General features: G+C 36.2%; 2 protein-coding genes across 7 annotated transcripts in view; one reads left to right on the top strand and one right to left on the bottom strand.

Moving 5' to 3' along the window:
* The window catches only part of prdm6 (PR domain containing 6), a 110,781-nt gene that overhangs the window by 48,545 nt on the left and 42,360 nt on the right, over window positions 1-19,876 (bottom strand). For all 5 annotated transcript variants that reach the window (XM_044197589.1, XM_044197586.1, XM_044197584.1 and 2 more), the window contains exon 5: window positions 15,988-16,115. In XM_044197589.1, the coding sequence (XP_044053524.1) occupies window positions 15,988-16,115 (128 nt within the window). The remainder of the gene's footprint in view (window positions 1-15,987; window positions 16,116-19,876) is intronic.
* LOC122876824 (GTPase IMAP family member 8-like) lies at window positions 6,809-12,982 on the top strand. Of its 2 annotated transcripts, none has more exons than XM_044197582.1 (4): window positions 6,809-6,873; window positions 6,991-7,054; window positions 8,833-8,918; window positions 9,470-12,982. In XM_044197582.1, exons 3-4 carry the CDS (start codon window positions 8,891-8,893, stop codon window positions 12,259-12,261), a joined length of 2,820 nt encoding a protein of 939 aa, XP_044053517.1. In that variant the 5' UTR covers window positions 6,809-6,873; window positions 6,991-7,054; window positions 8,833-8,890; the 3' UTR covers window positions 12,262-12,982. The 2 variants fall into 2 exon arrangements, with proteins under 2 accessions (XP_044053517.1, XP_044053518.1); XM_044197583.1 differs by having other exon boundaries at window positions 6,832-6,873; window positions 7,010-7,054.

Raw genomic sequence — 19,876 nt, 5'->3', positions numbered from 1 at the left:
TGTCCATTTAAATACTTGATTATGTCTGTGGAAGGTGCTTTTGCTGCAGTTAGTTCTTAACATCTCTGCTGCCACTGTTGACTTATTTACAGTAGCGTGCAAGTGTCAAATTGCATCATAATGGTTTATCCTCTCTATATGTGGGCTGAACATTTTAACATCCTGCTGTGAACAAGTTATACCTGTTTCCTTCTTTGCAGTCAACACTGCACAGCCAGTCCGTAACAACAGATGGATTATTTGTATGCATATACACTATGTATATGTGTTTTTAAAGAGAGACAGAGAAGAATCCCCAGTTACTGAAATAAGTGCACTATACTGTTGATTCACACATTATATGATGTGAGAAACATTTTCCGAAAACTACAATAAAAAATGAAACAGCCAGTTCAATACAGCATTTTTAAGTATGTCAAGATGAAACTATGAGAAATAAGATTATATTTTGAAATCTTGGCCTGAATTCTGAGAATTAAATCCAGATATTTGTTCATATTATATTAAAGTGCTAAAATTAAGCCATTTAAGTTAAAAGTTTGAGTATGTTTACATATATAAATTTTACTTTGTTACTTTTGTCAACCAAAATACTAGACAAATTCTGTATTATAAAATAATACTATACATAAAATATAGTTTTTACATTGAAGCTCTTGCCAAGTCACGAAAGAACAGCCCATTTCACTATTGTACCTGTACAGTGTGGCAGAACAGAAGAACTATGATTATATTCATGCAGCAACATACAATAGTTGAATTGCTGCATAACATTTATTTTTACAGGACAATTTTATTTTATATATGAGACACCATACTTGAAGTTTGATATTTTTAATACATTTAAAAGGCCTTTAATTATTGTAGCTGATTAGACCTCAGCTCAGATTGAAGTTGGGCAGAGCACTACTGGGAATTACGTGAAGCCACAGGACTACATGTACTATCAGGAATGATAAAGGTGTAATTTGACCCAACAGGTGGAACAAAGCTGAGTGAAACACGAGAGTGAGGAAGATGTTAATCAAACACAGTCTGTACACGCCCCCGCAGTCTTGAGAAGAGGTCTAATCAGACAAAATAAGTGAAGTAACCTGTGTGGGTGTACCATGGTGTGCTGGGCCTTCAATAATAAGATTAATAATAATCAATAATGACTAATACCGAAGGATTACTAGTCTAATCCCTCAATCAGCAATTTGTGTCTGCAGCTTTGTGCAGCTTTCAGCTCATTGTTTTGGGAAAAGTTCATATAAAACCATGGACAGCCACTCCTGCTTTACAAGTTCACACATGCTGCCTGTTCACAACCTCCCAAGTGCCAAAACAACAGATTGGTAAAAAATTCAATACATTTTCAGATGGTGAACAGGGATAAACCACTGGTGAATATTGGATGTAATATTTATGTAATACACTGTCACTCTCCATTGTTCAACATTAGTACTGCAATGCTGCAGTGCATGTGAAAAGTGTGCAATAAAACTGTTATAACTGTTAAACATTAAAGGTGCAGTGTGTAGGATTTAGTGGCAATTAGCAGTGAAATTGCAGTTTGCAACAATTTGAATACCGCTCGCCTCACCCTCCACTTCCAAGCGTGTAGGAGAAACTACGGTGGCCGCAAAACTCACAAAAAACCCGAAAGGCCCAATCTAGAGTCAGTGCAGAAACATGGCGGTGCAACATGGCGGAATATGTGGAAGGGGACCCGCTCTCTCTGAAGTAGGGGTGCACTATAAGGTAAAAAAAATAATACTGCAATTATTCTGACAGATATTACAATTGTGATATGATTCACGATTAGTGGGAATGATAAATTTTGCTTCACAATTTTCATTTTCACTGAAAAAACTACTAAAATCATGATGATTGACATTTGTTGGGGTCTGTATCAAACAAATATGTTTTCTTACATCTGGAGAATAAGATGTGTAGGCTGGGGCATCACTGCAGCACTTTATTATAATGCTGTTCCTGTGACACATTTTACCTTTATCAAAAAATTGCAGCTTCTGCGATTTGGATATTGCACTTGGCCATACTGCGATTTCGATAATATTTCCATTAATTGTGCAGTCCTACTCTGTAGATATAAAGGGCTTATTCTAAAGGTAATGAAAACACTGCGATTCTTAATTTCAGGTGATTATACATTAATGATAACATACTTATCGCCATCGTAGAAAAGGTTTCAGTCGTAGTCATCTGGACGCTGTTTTCAGAATCAAGACGTTTCGTCTCCCATCCGGAAGTCATTCTCAATTGTGAAAAAATGGTCTGAGAACTCAGAAATTTAAGCTACTCTGTGTTACATAAGCCCCGCCCTCAGGGAGGAGTCTACCTGAGTGTCTGCTGTTTACCCTGCCTAGTTTCACCTGAAACTGACCTCCTTTTGTTTCCATGATGGCCCAGTAATCAGGCCTATTGTTCTCAGGCTGCACCTCCATCATCACTGTTAAGTACCTGATTAGCATGTGATTGGCTTGACCACGGTGTTTATACACTGTGGTAAACGGTTGGCAAGTTGAATCTCAGACCACCATTTCTGTTTAAAGAGAGGTTTAATGGTGGTCAGAAAAGGTGGTCTGAGATTCAATTTGCCAACTGTTTAACCGCCATTTTGGATCATACTGTGTGTTTTTGCTTTGTTTATCTTTTAAGCCTATAAGAATGTCATAATGTGACATTCTTATAGGCTGCTGTGAACAAGTTTCACTTTTAATTTCCCTTGATGGGAAAGCAATTGTGCTTATCCACACCTATTCCAGTCTTAAGGAAAATTCCAAATCTGCATATAATTTGAGGCTCTCAGATTCATGCTAATATCTCTGTCCTATTTCTCTGACAGAAAAATACCGAAGCCCAAGATCTTCTCCAACTGCAGTTACCTCTATAATTTAGTGAAATGTAACTTTGTTTAGGAGATTTGCATGTGTGCTGTAGAGATATTGCTGATGATGCCACTTAGCCTGTTACTGTCATATACCCAATCCTGACTACCGTAAATCATTTGTCAATTCTGTGAATTATTAATTATGTGTAGTGGCAGTTATCCTTATTAAATAAACTGCTTATTGTGCCATGCCAAGTCCATACTGGGCTGTTACATTGTCGTCATGCCTATGTTGGGACCTGCCCTGTCAACTCTGCTGACAAAAAGGTTGTCTTGGGTGTGTTAATTAGAAAATAAAAGAAATGTATTAAAAATATGCAGAATGTATAAATGTCTTACACAAAATACTTCATCTGTAAATTAACTAATTAAAGCAGTTTATTGGCAATCCTCAGTTGTCAACTGTTATAAGACAGACCGGAACCAAAGTCTGTAGTTCTCAAGAGTACGTTCACACATTACACGTTATGAGAAACTTTAACAAAAACTATGTAAGAAATAAACTACAATTAAGCATACATCACTGAAAATAATAACTGATTAAGCTTTAACTATGCGTCTACTCTTAAGCTGTAAAGTTCAGTACAGCATGTTAGTAAAGGAAAGTTTGATCTGGTGCAAAGTCTGATTGGTCATTTAAAATATTTTTTCCCCTTCTTTTATACAAGTTAAATAAACTTTCAAATTGACATTTAGGTATTTACGTTATGTATTTAAAAACAGCACAAATTAACTGTACTTAAACATACAAATATTTGTGAAACCACAGGACAGAAAAAAAAACAATGTAATGCATAGGGGTATTAATCAAATAATTATTTTACTTTAACAAGGAATGTATATTTTTTCCATTGACATTAATAAAGTGGGTAATACAATTCAACTGTACTTCCAGTTTCACAAGGTAAAAAGGTTTTCCTTTTAATTATTGCTGTTCAGTTGTGCTTATGATCACAGAAGGTTAATACCGTATTTTATATGTTTTTGATTTTGTAACATCTTTTAGCAGTAAGATATTATGATAAGATGATAATTTTTCTCTTGTTTGTTGGTAGTAAAAAACAAAAAAACAAAATACTACAGGCATACTATTGTGACCACGTTCAGAGCCTACAGTCCATGAGGGGGCCATACTGCAATATATAGATTCTTGTATGTAATTTTTCATTAGAAGGTGTGTGAATTCAGTGACTGTTCCTACACATATATACGTAAAACTACAAAAATAAGCAATGCACGTGTCCCAATGTTAAGAAATAATACATGAATTATATGCCGGTGTTAGTGGCTCACATTGTGTTAAACAAGATGTTTGTACCAAGCACAATCGCAAACCTATTTCTACATGGAGAAAAAAATCTGTTCTCGTATATAGTTTAAGGAAAGCGTGTATAATTGTATGTGTGTGTGTGTGTGCATGTCTATAAAGAACTGTGCAGAATATGTGTGTGTGTTTGACACGTAAGATCGAAGACATTTTTCTAGTGATGTGATAATATTCCCTCTCTACTGATAAAATCCAGTTTGTTCAGTACCGGCCTCAGATTAGAGATGAAACGTCCCACAAAGAGAAAGAAAAACATTGATGTGGGGCATGATAGGGAAAAAATTCATTATAAATTTTGCTTTAATAAAAGAAGTAACTGAAATAGCCTGTTGAGAGGTCAAGATAGACAGAGAGGAAGAGAGAGAACAAGCAGAGCTAAAGAGAAGGGGAAAGATGAATGTAAAGTCACTGCAAGTCATTTGTCTCTAACTAGTGTCAAACCACAAAAACTAAAAATCAGCTGACTGGTTTCAGCTGTGGTACTGGTGAAACACTGCTCCAACTCTAGAGGGTCCAAATCCCTATCCTTGTTTTGAGTCTTACACCACTATTGAACGTATTTGGGATGTGACATTTACAAGGAAGAGAAACCTGATAATTCTGTATACTACTACTACTGTACTACTGTATACATGATGGTAAACATGTCCCAGCTTTTTATTCTGTTGAATTCATCAGTCATGGAAGATGAGAGAAAGAAAGAAAATGTAATTTATCCTGCGCATTATCGGTCTCAGACTCTAATTTGACTGCTGGGAGACTTCCCATTATTCCCCCCTCTTTCTCTCTCCTTCTGTATGCATTTTTATCCCATTACTGCATGTTAGTAACTTGACATCTTCTCTCTCCTGTAGTTTTGTGCTTTCTCGTTTCTCTCCTTCTGTCGCTTTCAGCAGGTATTTCTGCCTCCGGAGCTGCAGAGTCTGGATCTGTGGTTGTGGGCCGCCTGCTGCCCCCGTGTTCCTGCTCGACAACTGCTACTACAGTTGTTGTTATTGGCTCTGTTACTATTATTATTATTCCTATGACTGTCATCCCTACTATTGTTAATTTATTAATATTACCACTACCATTCTATTATTACTATTTTAAAATTCTAGGTGGTATTTGCATTGTGCTTCCCTCTCCCCTCTAGCCTCCCCTTCTCTCTCTCTCTCTCTCTCTCTCTCTCTCTCACCCACCATTGAGTCTGGTTCTGCTCGAGGTTTCTGCCTCCTAAAAGAAAGTTTTTCCTTGCCACAGTCGCCAAGTGCTTGCTCATGGTGAGATTTGTTGGGTCTCTGTAATTAATATTATAAAGAGTACGGTCTAGACCTGCTATAAAGGAAAAGTGCAATGAGATAACTTCTGTTATGAATTGGCGCTATATAAATTATGCAATATGCAATTATGCAATATCTTAATAATCTCAATAAGCCACACTTAACTCGACAGTACATGCACCACTGCTTATTACTTATTACTTATATTATTACAGTGTATTATTATACTGTATTATCATCATCAACCGGTAAACCCACTTGGTACTTCACACTTATTTTATCTTATACTTATACCCACCTGGTACTTTATTTTCTGACCTGTTTTTATAGTGTATTGTATTATATTTTTTGCTAGTACTTTCTCCTGTGTGCACTGACGTAAAGGCGAGCTGCTGTAACAAAGAGTTTCCCTTCGGGGATCAATAAAGTATTTCTGATTCTGAAATAAAAAAACATAATTTCTGTGTCTTGATCATCATACATTTTGTTTTACTTACCACCTGTGCTAAATGACCTGAGTTGAGGACACACCGGTGCAGACAGCAGACACTGATCAGAGACCTTGATACCTTCTTTACATGCCACAATATGCTGACTTCTGAGAACTCCACCTAGCAAATACTGGTTTCTTAAAACAAGGACGCGGGCTTATTCAGGTTCCTGAAACCATGCAAACACATAACTCCAAAAACCTGATAATGATCAGTATGTAACGCACTCATTCTTTCCACTCATATTTAAGCTCAATCTCACCACAGTTGATTCCACAGTTAACTTTATTTGCTTTCTATAAGATAGCAGACTGATAGTGAAGTGAGATATTATTTATGATAATACAGAATTTTTTGTCGTGAGACAAAAGAGAGTCAGTCAACCATAGCTGCTTCGTTGTTGTCATACCTGAACAGAGCCTTGCCTCTGGTGATAAAAAGGTAGTCTCGGGTGAGCTGATTTCAGTGTGGAGCTTTTACTTTCATTCTTGGGCCTTTGATGAAGTGTTACACAATAAGAATTTCATATTATGCCATTCTTAATTAATGAACCAGCTATTAACCCGTATACTAGCATGCCTTCCCACTCACATTTAAGAATAAACCCACCACAGCTGATCACAGACTTGTAATTAGCTTTTTTCTAAGGTAGAAGACTGAAGATTGATAATGAGTCTTTATGCTAAGCTGCAACTGAGCATAAAGAATACTAAGTCATGGCCAATGTATCAGTCAATCAATCAGTCAATCAACCGTGGCGGTTTCATAGTTGTCATACCTGTACAGAGCCCTGCCTCCTAATTCAGGGGATAAAAAGGTGGTCTCAGGTGAGCTGATTTCAGTGTAGATCTGTTACTTTCTTTTATGAGCCTCGACACACAGCAAGAGTTTCACCTGGTGAGTACACTCAACAGAAAGTAAATGCAACACATATACAGACTCTATATGTGTATTGTAAAAGAAGACTGCATCCTTAAATTGATTAATTGTAACTGTGTTGTGAATAACCCTCAGGTGTGTGTCAACTGTGCAGGCCTGGTGATCGGACGGACGAGCATCACAGTTTGTAGTTATCAGAGTGAGTACAATATTTCGTAGATACACACATTGTATGCTGTGCCAAAAGATTCAACTAAAACTACTATAAAAACACAAGTAGAAACTCCTGTAGGTAAATGCAGCATTTTTAACCATGTCAAGAGGAAATAGAAGGGAAAAAATAACTTATCAGTCTGCAATAAATAGGATTTTATTTTGAAATGTTGTCCTGAGTTCTGACAATTAAATCCAAATATCAGGCTATTCATTAAATATAAGAGTAAGGTTACTCCAAAAAATGACAGAGGTATTGTTCTAATTTAAAGCATTCGGCTTTACTTAAAGAATACCTGACATAAAACTGCTCCTGATGATGGTTTCTGAGTAAAGCTGAAAGCTTGAGACTGGAACAATACCTCTTATTTTTTGGAGTAACCATACTCTTATTAATTAATATTTGTTCGGTTTATAACTGAATTTTTTTAAATGATGCATATTATGCTTACTGGCAAAAAGTTATTCATACCTTTATTCCTAGAAGAAGTAGATTATCAAGTAGATTTTATGAAATCTTTTTTTATAAATTAATATATTTAGATAGTATATTTTATGCACTTCTGTGTATATCTAATGTATTTCAAGTATTATAATAAAGAAGTATTAAACTGAAGTAATTTCACTAAAAAAATATATTGTATTAAATTACTATATTACATTATTGTATTGTAGTACAGGTCATACGTAAGATATGCAGAAGTCTCAGACTTTATACTGTATATATAAATTATACTTTTACATAGATATTTTTGCTACCAAAATACTAGACTAATTTTATATTATAAAATTATACTATCAATAAAATATGAATACATTTTAGTATATTTCTTGCAGAACCTCTTGCTAAGTAAAGAAACAAAAGCCTGTATAATTACATCACATACTGTATATACCTTAATTTTTAAGTGTTACCAATACACTTAAGCATATTTACACTAATATTCAAAACAGCATATTTACAGTATATTTACCATATATAGCAAATATACTTAAATACAGTGTCAGTTCAAGTGTCAGTATAGCTGAACAATATTTCTCTTACAGCATTTGGCTTTGGGGAAAAGTTAGTAAAAGGCTGCCTCCTGTCTTTTTACTCTAGCGTTAGAACCACTGGCACCCAGTTTTAGAAAATCTGATGAGTTTGGGGGACTTGTTTGTAATCATATTGTTCACAACCTGATGGTTCACTGCCAATGATTTTACTTTATTTTTTTATCAGATCCATTAACATCACACATACAAGCACCCACACACAATATTGCCTAAAATCATGTTCCCTGCTGAATTTCAATGTGGAACTAAAGGACTCATATTTGGGTATAATTTTTATGCTAAACTTGGAAGATCTGGCAAAGGAAACACAAGCTCCTCATTAAAGTGAGTTAAATAGATTGATAAAGTTAAGTGTATCATTATGGGATAAAGCACATCTTCATAAAACACATTTTCTCTACATTGTTTTTTAAACTTTCAAAGGCTCTTCAATAAGTTGTGGAACTAAAAAAAGCTAAAGATGTATGTTACAAAGACTGGTTTATGCGAGTGGTTTGGGCATTCCCGATTTACCTATTGCATCATTAGGTATTCTGCATAGACATAGCATACTAGTCCATCCTGAAAGTCTTATTAAGTAGCCTTTTATTCCAAGTGAATTTGCTTTACCAGATGTAAAGAAGAACATTTTTACCATTCGATTATTATCAGTGTGATAAATAATTATTTGTATGATAACTTTGCCTTGTGTTTCCTGAAATCCAACAGACATCAACATCTTGTCTGCTTGAATTGCTCTTTGGCAAGTTTCCATCAAAGTGACATCATGGCAGCATCAGCATCTGCAGCACACGGTGAGACTTATCAATACATATCACAGATACTCAGTGACAATGCAAACAATATTACTGATACTCAGTATGAAGACAGCAATAAGGCCACGGAGACAAGGAAGAAAAGGAAGTGTGCTAAACACACTTTGAGGCAGCAGCAAGCTAAAAGAAATTAAAGATCTTGGCAACATGGGGTGATGGTTCTGCAGCTTTAAAACTTAAATGAGAAACACAGGATCGACAGAATCTCTAAACCACCCATCCCTTCTGTATTGATCATTAAATGATTTACTGGTACTGATAGAGACCTAGAATGACAGGTTGAAGTGACATAGACAAGTATATAAAATATCAACCATTAAAAGTGACGAATGTATGCACATTCAAATGCTTGAACTAGTGCAACTTATCAGTCTTGAAAACCCACAGGAATTCTTATTTTTGAAATCCATCCAAACTAACCTGTTTAGCGACGTAATGCATGAATTACTGACATAAATAGAAAGTGGATAATAATGTGCTCAAAGTCACTGTGAAAATTTGTAATGGATTTTGCTGTTGTTGTTTTACAGCATTTCAACTCAGGATCGTGGTGTTTGGAAAGAGTCAGAATAAAAAGACAATACTTACCAACTTCATGACAGGGAAAAAAGATTTTGTTTTTCTGAAAATGTCCGCACAAAGTACAGTCGCTCAAGGAGAGTGGATGAAAATACCTGTAACAGTAGTGAACACTTCAGACGTCTTCAGTCTGCCTAAGGATAAAGTGAGACACGAGATGAAAAAATGTGTTGCTCTTTGCCCCCCTGGACCAAATGTTCTCCTGTTGTTGGTGAAGCCTTCGGATTTCACTGAACAAGACAGAGAGAAATTAAACTTCTTTCTGAGCATGTTTGGTGAAGATGCTTTTAAATACTCGATGGTCATCTTTACACATAACGAGGAAAGAAAGAATTCGGCAGTGGATAAACTCATACAAGACTGCAGACAAAGGCAGCAAAGAGTTAACTTTGATAAAAAAGATCCTTCAGAATCCGATCTTATAGAACTCATCGAAAAGATGGAGAAAATAGTGTGTGACAACAAAGGAGGACATCTAAACTGTAGTGAAGGGGCTGATCGCATGACAGTATCTGTAACTTCCAAACCTCCTCTGAACTTAGTGTTGTGTGGGAGACATGGAATCTGGAAGACTTTGGCAGCCAATGCCATTCTGGGAAAAAGCAAGTTTGGTCCACCTGCTGACTCAAAGTGTGTTAAACATCAGGGAGAGGTGTGTGGACGTCAGGTTTCCGTGGTGGAGCTGCCTGCCTTGTATGGAAAACCTCAGGAGGCAGTAAAGAGGGATACTTTTAGGTGTTTGTCCCTCTGTGATCCTGAGGACGTCCATGCCTTCATCCTGGTCCTACCTGTGGGTCCCCTCACTGATGAAGACCAGAAAGAGTTAGAGACCATCCAGAACACATTCAGCTCTCGAGTGAACGACTTTACCATGATTCTGTTCGCTGTGGATTCAGATCCTACAGCTCCAGCTGTTGTTAATTATGTAAAAAGGGACGGAGACATCCAGAAGCTCTGTCAGAGCTGCAGAGGACGATACATAGTCTTCAACATCAAGGACAAGCAGCAGGTCTCTGAGGTGTTGCATACTGTGGAAAAGATGACAGATGCGGGATCCAGATGCTTCACAAAACAAATGATTGTCAAGCCTCGAGAGAAAAAGGATGGTTGTAAATCTGAACTGGAGATGGCAGGACGTTATATGAAACAGCGCAGAGAGTGTCTCAGGATGGTGCTGATTGGGAAGACTGGTTGCGGAAAGAGTGCCACTGCAAACGCTATTTTGGGCAAAGAATGCTTCGAATCTAAAGCCAGCATGAAGTCAGTGACCAGGCTTTGCAAAAAAGAAGAGGGAGAGATTGATGGGCAGCCTGTTGCTGTGGTCGACACACCCGGCTTGTACGACACGACTCTGTCCAATGATGAAGTTAAAAAGGAGCTTGTGAAATGCATCAGCTTGTTGGCTCCAGGACCTCATGTGTTCTTATTAGTGCTGCAGATCGGCCGCTTTACACAAGAGGAAAAAGATACTGTGAAACTGATCAAGGAGATTTTTGGCAAGAAGTCAGGAGACTTTATCATTATTATATTCACCAGAGGAGATGATCTTCAAAATCAAACAATGGAGAGTTACATGGAAGAAGCGTGTGACGACTTTGTCAAAGAACTGATTGATGACTGTGGAGGAAGATACCAGGTCTTCAATAACAAAGATCAGAAGAATAAAACACAAGTCAGACAGCTGTTGAAAAATGTAGAGCAAATGGGGAAGAAAAACGGTGGCAGCTGCTACACCACAGAGATGTTCCAAGAAGCTGAGGCAGCCATAGAAAAGGAAGTGAGGAGGATCCTGAAAGAGAAAGAAGAAGAGATGCAGAGAGAGAGAGAGGAGCTAGAAAGAAAACATAACGAAAAAATTCAAGCTAAGAGCAAAAAAATTCAACAAGAAAGAGCAGAAAGAGACAAAGCACTGAGGGAAAAGGAGGAGTACATTAAAAAAGAACAGGAAAAAAGGAAGAGAGACGAGGAAAAGAGAGAAGAAGAGAACAGGCATTCGAAAATTCACGAAGAACATCTGCGACAGCAATGGGAACAGAAACTTGAAGCTCTGGAGAAAGAAATAAAAGCAGAATCAGAAAAAAACGTAACAGCAGACAGAAAGTTGATGCAAAGCAGAGAAGATATCAGACGAGAACGAGAGGCTTGGGAAAAAGAACGAAAGGAATGGTGGGAGAAACGACATCAAGAAGATCAACAAAGACACGAGGAGGAGCAAACACGACTCATAAAGCTCAGAGACGAATATGAGCAGGAAAGAAAGGAATATGAAAACAAAAGAAAAGAAGATCGAATCAGAAGAGAACTAGAGGAAAGAGAATGGAAGGAAGTACAGCAAAACTATGAGAAAAGAGTGGAGGAAATGAAGGAAAAAAATGCAGAGGAGGCCAGAAAGCAAGCTGAAGAATTCAATGAGTTCAGAAACAAATATACAACAGACTTTGCATCTCTGATGGAAAAGCATGGCAAGGAAATGGAAGACATGAAGCAAAAGCAACAAAAAAACAATGAGCTCATGCTGAAACACCTGCTCATGAACACAGCGTATGAGAAAGACTTTAAAAGACTGAAGAAGAAACAAGAACAAGAGATGAATGAGCTTCAGCAGAACCTCTCTGAAGAAAACACAGAAGATCTGGATGAAGAAATCAATGAACTACAGAAAAAACATGATGAAGAAGTCAATGTCTGGGTACAAGAACATGCGGAGAAAGCCACAGCAGATAAGTCTTGCAGCATTTTATGAGATGCTGTCTTTTATCTAAATGTCACAACAGCAACAGGGCTTTAGTTGTTAAACTGTGACAGCATTTTGTTTTGAAGAATTAAAAAAAAAATCAAATTATGTTCTCTCTTTTTATTTTCCTGTTGAACTAGATATGTTTGTCTATTGATTATGTACACTTGATGCTTTTATCCAGTCCTTCATATACAGCAGTTATATTACTCCATTTAACCAAGGTTTGACATACAAATACTGTATTGTAATAAGTAAATACTTTCAGATGAGTCTATTCTAAAAAGTCTGTCATTTGAAATTCTTTGGGGGTTTTTCGTTTTGCAAGTTAAATAAAACTGACATGTACTTGTTTTCCTTATAACACAAGAGATATTGCCGCAAATGTTGCCTGCAAACTAAAAGCATGAATAAATGTTGACCAATCATAAGAATGTTAGTGAAAACCTCACACTAAGTAACATGCTTTAAGAGTTCACTAAATATTTAATCATGCTCTTTTCTTTTTTTACTTCAAAAAAGCAATGTCTGTATGTATACATTTAAAAACAAAACAAAGGCAGTCATCTCACAAAGTTAATATCCTGTCTTTTTTCTTTGGTTCAGGTATGTTTATTATTGCAGAAGATTAATACTGTGTTGTTCATGTTTGATTTTATTTTGATTTTATGTAAGGTGAAATTGCTTTCAGAATTGTTCTTACCTGATGAATCTGGAAATGTATTCTCTTGTTTCTTGTTTATGCAAATAAACTACACCAGTTTAAACCTGAACAATGGTGAATATTGGGGGTTTCAGTTGCTGCATGATTGATAAGGACTAAACTTACTATACAGCCGATGTATGGCATCCGAAAAGCATCTTCTATTTTGACCATGTTGCATATAGGAAGCATAGTCTTTACAGAGATACCAATATATGATCGCCATTTCATGTTTCAGACAGAAACCAAGTGCTCCTTTAATCATTCATAACGATGGCCATTTTATTTTCTTACATCATATCTGATCTGATGTGAGATTATCATCAATATCAAGAAAACACTTGATAAAATAAAAAGAGATTTCAAATTTATCTGTATAGATTTTGGATACTGCCCAGAAACAGCTGGAAAAGCCTTGTTCTTATTAATGAATCAGTTGACGACATTACAAGTTGTTTTGGTATTATCAGAAGTTTCTTTGGTTTGGTTATTTTTGTTATTGTAACTATTTTGGATGGACGGATTCAAGGATGAGTTTAATTAACTCCTCTCTGACAATCTTAAAGAAAAACTGAAGGAAAGATGTATTGCAGGGCTGGACCACTTTGGATTTAGCTAAAAAAAAAAAAAGGTGCACCAATAAACAACATTTCTAACTGTTAAAAAAATAAAACAACAGCAGCATGAAACGATGGTCCCCACTCTTTTTCTGCTTAACTACTAATTCAATATAACTATAAACTATATTTACCATAATTGATTATTGCATCATGAAAGGTAATGCATAGTTACTTATGTGTAGTGTGTGTGAAGACCAGGCTTTCATTTCTATTTTTTTTTTATGTGAAGACTAAAGCCTTTATTTTTGTATCTGAATGAATGAAGAGAAGTCAACCTGACAGTTCCCGGAAAGTGCTTTTAAAATGTCCAGTTTATATAGTAAATTTATTTAATGGAATTTGCTGGGTAATAACAATATTTACACATACTTGTACACGTACCTGTACTGCCAGCACATTCTAACTTAACTGCCTATGTCAAAGGAACAATGAAGAAGCTCCCACGAATCAGCCGATGCATTCTGAAGATATCGAACTTGTACGTGTCAGTTTTCATCACACAGTATCTGTATCTTCATTATCGATGGCTACATCCTGCCATAGCGGGTTTTACCAGTTTCTGAACTCACTGTGCGGCTCGGTGACCTCTGGGTCCTTTGTGATTCTGGAGTCAAGAGCGTTAGTTACCATAATCTTAATTGTTTCTAAGAGAGGTACTTCAGTACACAACATTAGCAGACATGTTACCATTAGTTACCATTTTAGTTACATTGACAAACCTGCTCCTGTCCTAATGTGAACATTTTACAACTTTATTACTTAAATGCTTTTTCCTTGAGTGGAAACAATGGAAACACAACCAAAACAGTACTAACCATATACACTGTACACCGATAATTGGTTAGGACAGGGGATCCTTAACTTTTTTATCTTAGGACCCAAAATTCTAATTGAATATGTCCATCATTAACCACCATAATATCTACATCAGCCCACTATCAATAACGGGAGAAACTTTTATCAAAAGAATCACATTTATAGAACTTAAATCAAATCATATGTTTTACATTTCTGAACTAACATTACCTGTTAAAGAGTTTGCTAACCACCCAATTACAAGAGGAAAAAATACACACAGCTGCGTGGACATTAAAATACACCTGGAGAAAACAGAAACTAACTTCTTTTCGCTGTGGAAACACCGTCTTTTCATGTTTTCGTCTTACTTTGGGTGTGTTTTGTTGTATGGATTTACTGCTTTTATAACGTTTAATACTTAACAACTGTCCCCACAAAACATACTGCAAGTGCTCCTCATCATTTCTAAGTGCTCTCACAAAAAAACATATGAAAAATGTGTAACAAAATATTCTAAGCTCACTTACAAACTTTTCTGAGCCTTCAACCACATCTCACAGTGTTTGAATGTTTCTCAACTGCTCACCTCTGGAAAAGTGTTTGAATGTTTCTTCAAATAAACTACACTAAAACTGAAGAAAGCTACAATAAGTGTCCTTATCGCTGCCTGGCTGTCCTCTTTTTCTTACAACAAGGCTAATGTAAGACAACTGACAAGAGCTTTCTATTGTGGGCATGGTCACATTTGTGCATGGAAATAACTTATTTAAGTGGGCCTACAAAATCTGCCAACAAACCATAGTGGTTATAGAGGTACATTTCAGTTACAGTGTCAGTTTCAGTGTCAGTCTAGCATTTCCGTATTCCTTTTTTTCTATTAAATGGTGGCTTAAAGTAACAATGATAATGTTAGCTGCTAATGTTAGTCAGTTTGTAGATGTTAATTTGACCCTATGTGTAAAGGTTTGATGTAATTACAGTATTTTTCAAATTATTCTGATGGCTTTAGTGTTTTTGTTTGTGGAAAAATAAGACAATTCTGGTGAAAACTGGTGTAGACCAAATGTGGTATTCAGTCCATTCATTTGTTGGTAGGTGGGATGCGACAGTACTTTAGTGTTTGCCAAAGTCAGAAATGTTATTTTATCTTGAATGACCACATGTATTATTTATAAATAGCCTAAAAGCTGTGTTTGGAGCAAAAAAAAGATGATTTTTATAAAATAACTCATTATATACCTGATATAATCATAAATTAAAATCAAGAGAAGGGAAGCACTGGATTTATTTTATTTTTTAAAGAAACTTTTCATAACTTTTCATAAGTCCTCTGAAATAGTTTTGTACTGGGTGTCTCAAGGACAGTCCATCACCTTCATCCTAGTCCTTCCCCTCCTTTCAGTCAGCTGCGGGTCCCCAGTGGTGACTGTGAACAAATGTTCCCACTGGAGCCTACTAAATGAACTGAACTGAAATATGAGTTTTCATGGTATTTTGATATTATGGTACTAGTATACAGTACATGTATTTTCACACACTCCCGGTACAATAAAGGGCACTTTTGGATGACAAACACCCACCAAATGTCAGTCAGAGAACTAGACTTGTTCTTACCTGTACTGTACAACCATCATGTTCTGCTCCCCACAGTGTCGGGCACAGCGGATATACCTCATCCAGCTCGACTTACTGGGATCATTACCATCAATAAAGTGCTGTAACGTCCCCTCTGCATCATAGATCTGGAACACACAAACATACAGGGTCAGAAGTGAAAGCAGTATGTGAACTCTATTCCCCTTTAAAAAAAATATTCTTTTTCATCTATAAAGGGCAGTAACATCAGATGCAACTGATGACTAGGGCTGCCACTACAGCAATGATTATTTTTCATTATCGATTTAAATGCCGTTTATTACATTTGATTAAGATTCATTGTTTATTTTATGAACAGTCAAAATATAGTGAAAAATGCCCATCATCACAATTTGCCAGTACACAAGGTTATGTCCTGTAATTCTTTGTTATGCCAACAGTCCAAAACCCAAAGACGTTTCATTTACCATCAAATCTTCCCATTTGAGAGGCTGGAACCGGCAACCGTTTGGTATTTTTGATTAAAAAACGACTAACAAATTAATCAATTATTGAAATAGTTGCCAATTTATTTTCTTATAATCAACTGATTGCTTAATTGACCAATTATTTCAGTATGTTCAGTATGTTGTAGGCAGTTTGAAAAAAATGCCTTCTCATAACAATCGCTCAGCTCTCTGGAGACATTTTGAGCACAAATCTAACTACCATTATTTTTAGACCAGTACACATCTGCTATCTTGAATTTTAGCTGCTTTGAAAGGGATCCTAAATTGGCAACAGCAACCTCACTTGAGCATGGCAGGAAAATTATTAAGCTTAAGTTGTGCATTAGGGGGGTTTAAAATCTATATAAAATCTTATTTTACTATTTTTATTACCTGTGATTCACTGTAAGGCCTGTGAATTATGACGCAACCAGTGTATTTATTATTTTATAATCTTGCCCTGTAGAAAATAAGGTAACAGTGAGACAGACATTAGACAGCTATTCTCTCATTCTGCCACTCTTCATACAAACAAAATGTATATTTACAGGTTTCTCCATTTATCCATTAGGGCACAACATCAACCAGTCAGTAAATAAAGCTGTCAAACTGTAGTGTCTTTGAATGTTTGTTTTTATTTAAGCATGCTAAAAAGAAAAACTTAAGTATATTATTATTATACAAATACATTCAGGTCATTTATTACAGATTTGACTTACAGTAAAACAGCCTAATATTGCCGGGTAACGTTAGTCTGGTTGGAATGGATGCTAATCAGCACTTAGATTGCTAACAACCTGTCAATAAATGGAAAATCCAATCAGAAAACTGCTGTAGCTAGCAGAAGTTAGATTGAGGCTAGAGAACAACTGTCCTTTAACGACTTCAATTTATTGCAGGAGAGTTAACTTCACACTAACCTGCTATGAGCAGTGTGAGAGAGCCGCTAAAGTTACATTACAAGAAAGCTGCGACACATTCATTTTAATGGGGCTAAGGTTAAGCTAGTTAGCTAACACTGACTTGAGTAACTTAGGGGGACTTTTTAAGTACTTTACAGTAACAGAGATAAACATAACACACGTCTATCTGAGAAGGGAGCAGGACAGTACACCCTTTACATTTAACTGAAATTATTTTAACTAGACATGGGCTGTTTTGAAGGTCACTAACCTGAAGAAAACAGGGGAAATGAGACGAGCAACAGGCAGCTAGCTAACCTGTTTTCTTCGTCGACTGGCGCCATTACGCTCGACCGTTTCACTCAAGGAGGTACTGCCATCTTGTGGTGAATACTAAAGCACACTTTTAACCGGTAATGTTCTCAAATGGAGTAGTATGGACACGCCGAGTATTATTTAACAGGTAACCACTTCGGGTAGTACAACTATTTTCGGGTTGGCGGTAAAGCAAAGAAAGTCCAACTTAATTAGCTAACATAAATGTCCGCCTCAAACTTGAACAAGGAAACCGCGGCCAAACGACACTTCACTCGTGTATCACTCCGCAATGCTGAACAATCACTACGTTACCGTAACCGGCAATGTACGCAGAGTTAAGTAGTTCCTCCTATCAAAACATTAAAAATAAGGACATTGTAAACTATGCAATATATAGAATTATTATGTTTCAGCTATGTCCACTATTACAATAAATATCAGTTAATTAATCTACAAAATAAATCTCATTTTACCCTTTTTTTTAAACTTGTTTAGCATCATTTGTAGCTGACTATCATGTTATGTTAGGCTATAATGTGATTTTTTTTATTGGTGGATGTGAACTGTTCTATTCTGTGCATATTTATTATGTTGTGCATATGAATTTTATAAGGCATGTTGTTTAAATCTATTTTCACAGTGGCTTTTTAAAATCTGGCCAAAAAAACTCTTGTTTACAGTTACTTTGTTTACTGTTAATCAAGGATTATTGTCCCCGTCAAATAAAGCAATAAAATAAAAATAGTTTCCACACCACCTGGCGAACTGGGCATACAAAACTGGGGCAAAGAAGGTGGGAGTGGATAATATATATCAATCTTAATGTTATGTTAAGGTTCATATTACTGCTATTGTGTGCTGTCCAAATATTTGGACAAATTGATTAGGATAAAATATTTAAAAAACTTGTAGAAAGTAAGATAAAATGTCCTTAAGTGTATCCGTGTAGTTTAAAGAACAGCGTATTAAATGTAAGGAGGACAGAGTGGCATTACGTCATTGTCGTTTTGAAAGAAAGCGATATTTTGTGTTTCATATATTGTTGACTAAGGTCTTCATATGTCCTAAATAATGTTTACTTGATATATTTCCTACTGTATGTAAAGAATGAGGGAAACAACATGTCTGTTATTTTCATGCCAATTATGCAATTGCTGTGTTTTGAGAAACCCCACAAAAAGCCTTCTCTCTGCCAGTGGTTTAAAAGGACTATCAAGCTCACGTTCTGTGGAAAAAGGGACATTTGCGATATTTCTGTCTTCATGCTAATTATACAATTGCTGTAGAAAGAGGGCAGCCACTTGGCTTACTTCAGGCACACTCATATGCTCGTTGCTGTGTTTGGGGAAACCGCAAGGACTGAAAAGAAGTGGGGTTCATTCATGGACGTCCTGAAAAAGATTCTCCAACACAAGACCTCTATTTCTATTTATTCATTCATTCATTTTAAGTACAAAACGTGACTTAAGTTATGTATGGGCAAACTGTGCACCATCAATGATTTTTCATGCATTTATGCATTAGGACGTGTTACAGATCTAAAAGAAGAGAAGGGAAGACAGTCATGAAGACGAGCTAACAGCTATGGATGTGCAGCCTCTTCCGCGTGTCATAGATCTCATGAGAAAGATACAAAAACTATTACATATAGATATATTGATAATAGATATGCAGGGATGCAGTCTGAGAGATAAAGAAGTCCCTGCGGACACTTCACATCTGAAATTTCATTCAAACAATATTTACTGCCATGTTTAGGACATAGAGTATTTCATGACACCGCAGTGTCAATGGAAAGTCTCACTCAAGAAATGTTGCTTTTTAAGAGAGGATGGAGCAGATCTGAAACAGTTTTATGTTGTCGTGGAGCTGAATATATACAACCTTCAGTTAAATCAGAGTATTTATACCCAAAGGTTAGTTTAAGTGATGAACTGTAAAACTGGAGGTAGTATAGGCATATTTATGGTAAAATAAAGTCAAACATCTGTATATTTTAAGATTTCCATCACATAATTGTGTGATCATGTTTCAGTTTAAGGGCAGGGTCGAGTCCTGCACTTGCAGCTCAAACAAAAAGAAATAACTCCACTTGATTTGAAATGTTTTAAACAAGCCTTGGCAACAAATCATTAGCCTCTTATCCGCATGCATGCTGAAGCTGTGATTATTACGGGCCTGCTGGGTGTTAAATGTTAT

Source organism: Siniperca chuatsi, linkage group LG5 (genome assembly GCF_020085105.1).
Source record: "Siniperca chuatsi isolate FFG_IHB_CAS linkage group LG5, ASM2008510v1, whole genome shotgun sequence".
NCBI classification, from domain to species: Eukaryota; Metazoa; Chordata; class Actinopteri; order Centrarchiformes; family Sinipercidae; genus Siniperca; species Siniperca chuatsi.
This window is presented reverse-complemented; position numbering and strand designations above follow the sequence as displayed.

Bases quoted from the DNA above. Each gene is read 5' to 3' on its own strand.
- LOC122876824 (XM_044197582.1), top strand. From the start codon at position 8,891: ATGGCAGCATCAGCATCTGCAGCACACG. The intron at 8,919-9,469 runs GTGAGACTTATC...GTTGTTTTACAG, and splicing joins ATCAGCATCTGCAGCACACG to CATTTCAACTCAGGATCGTG.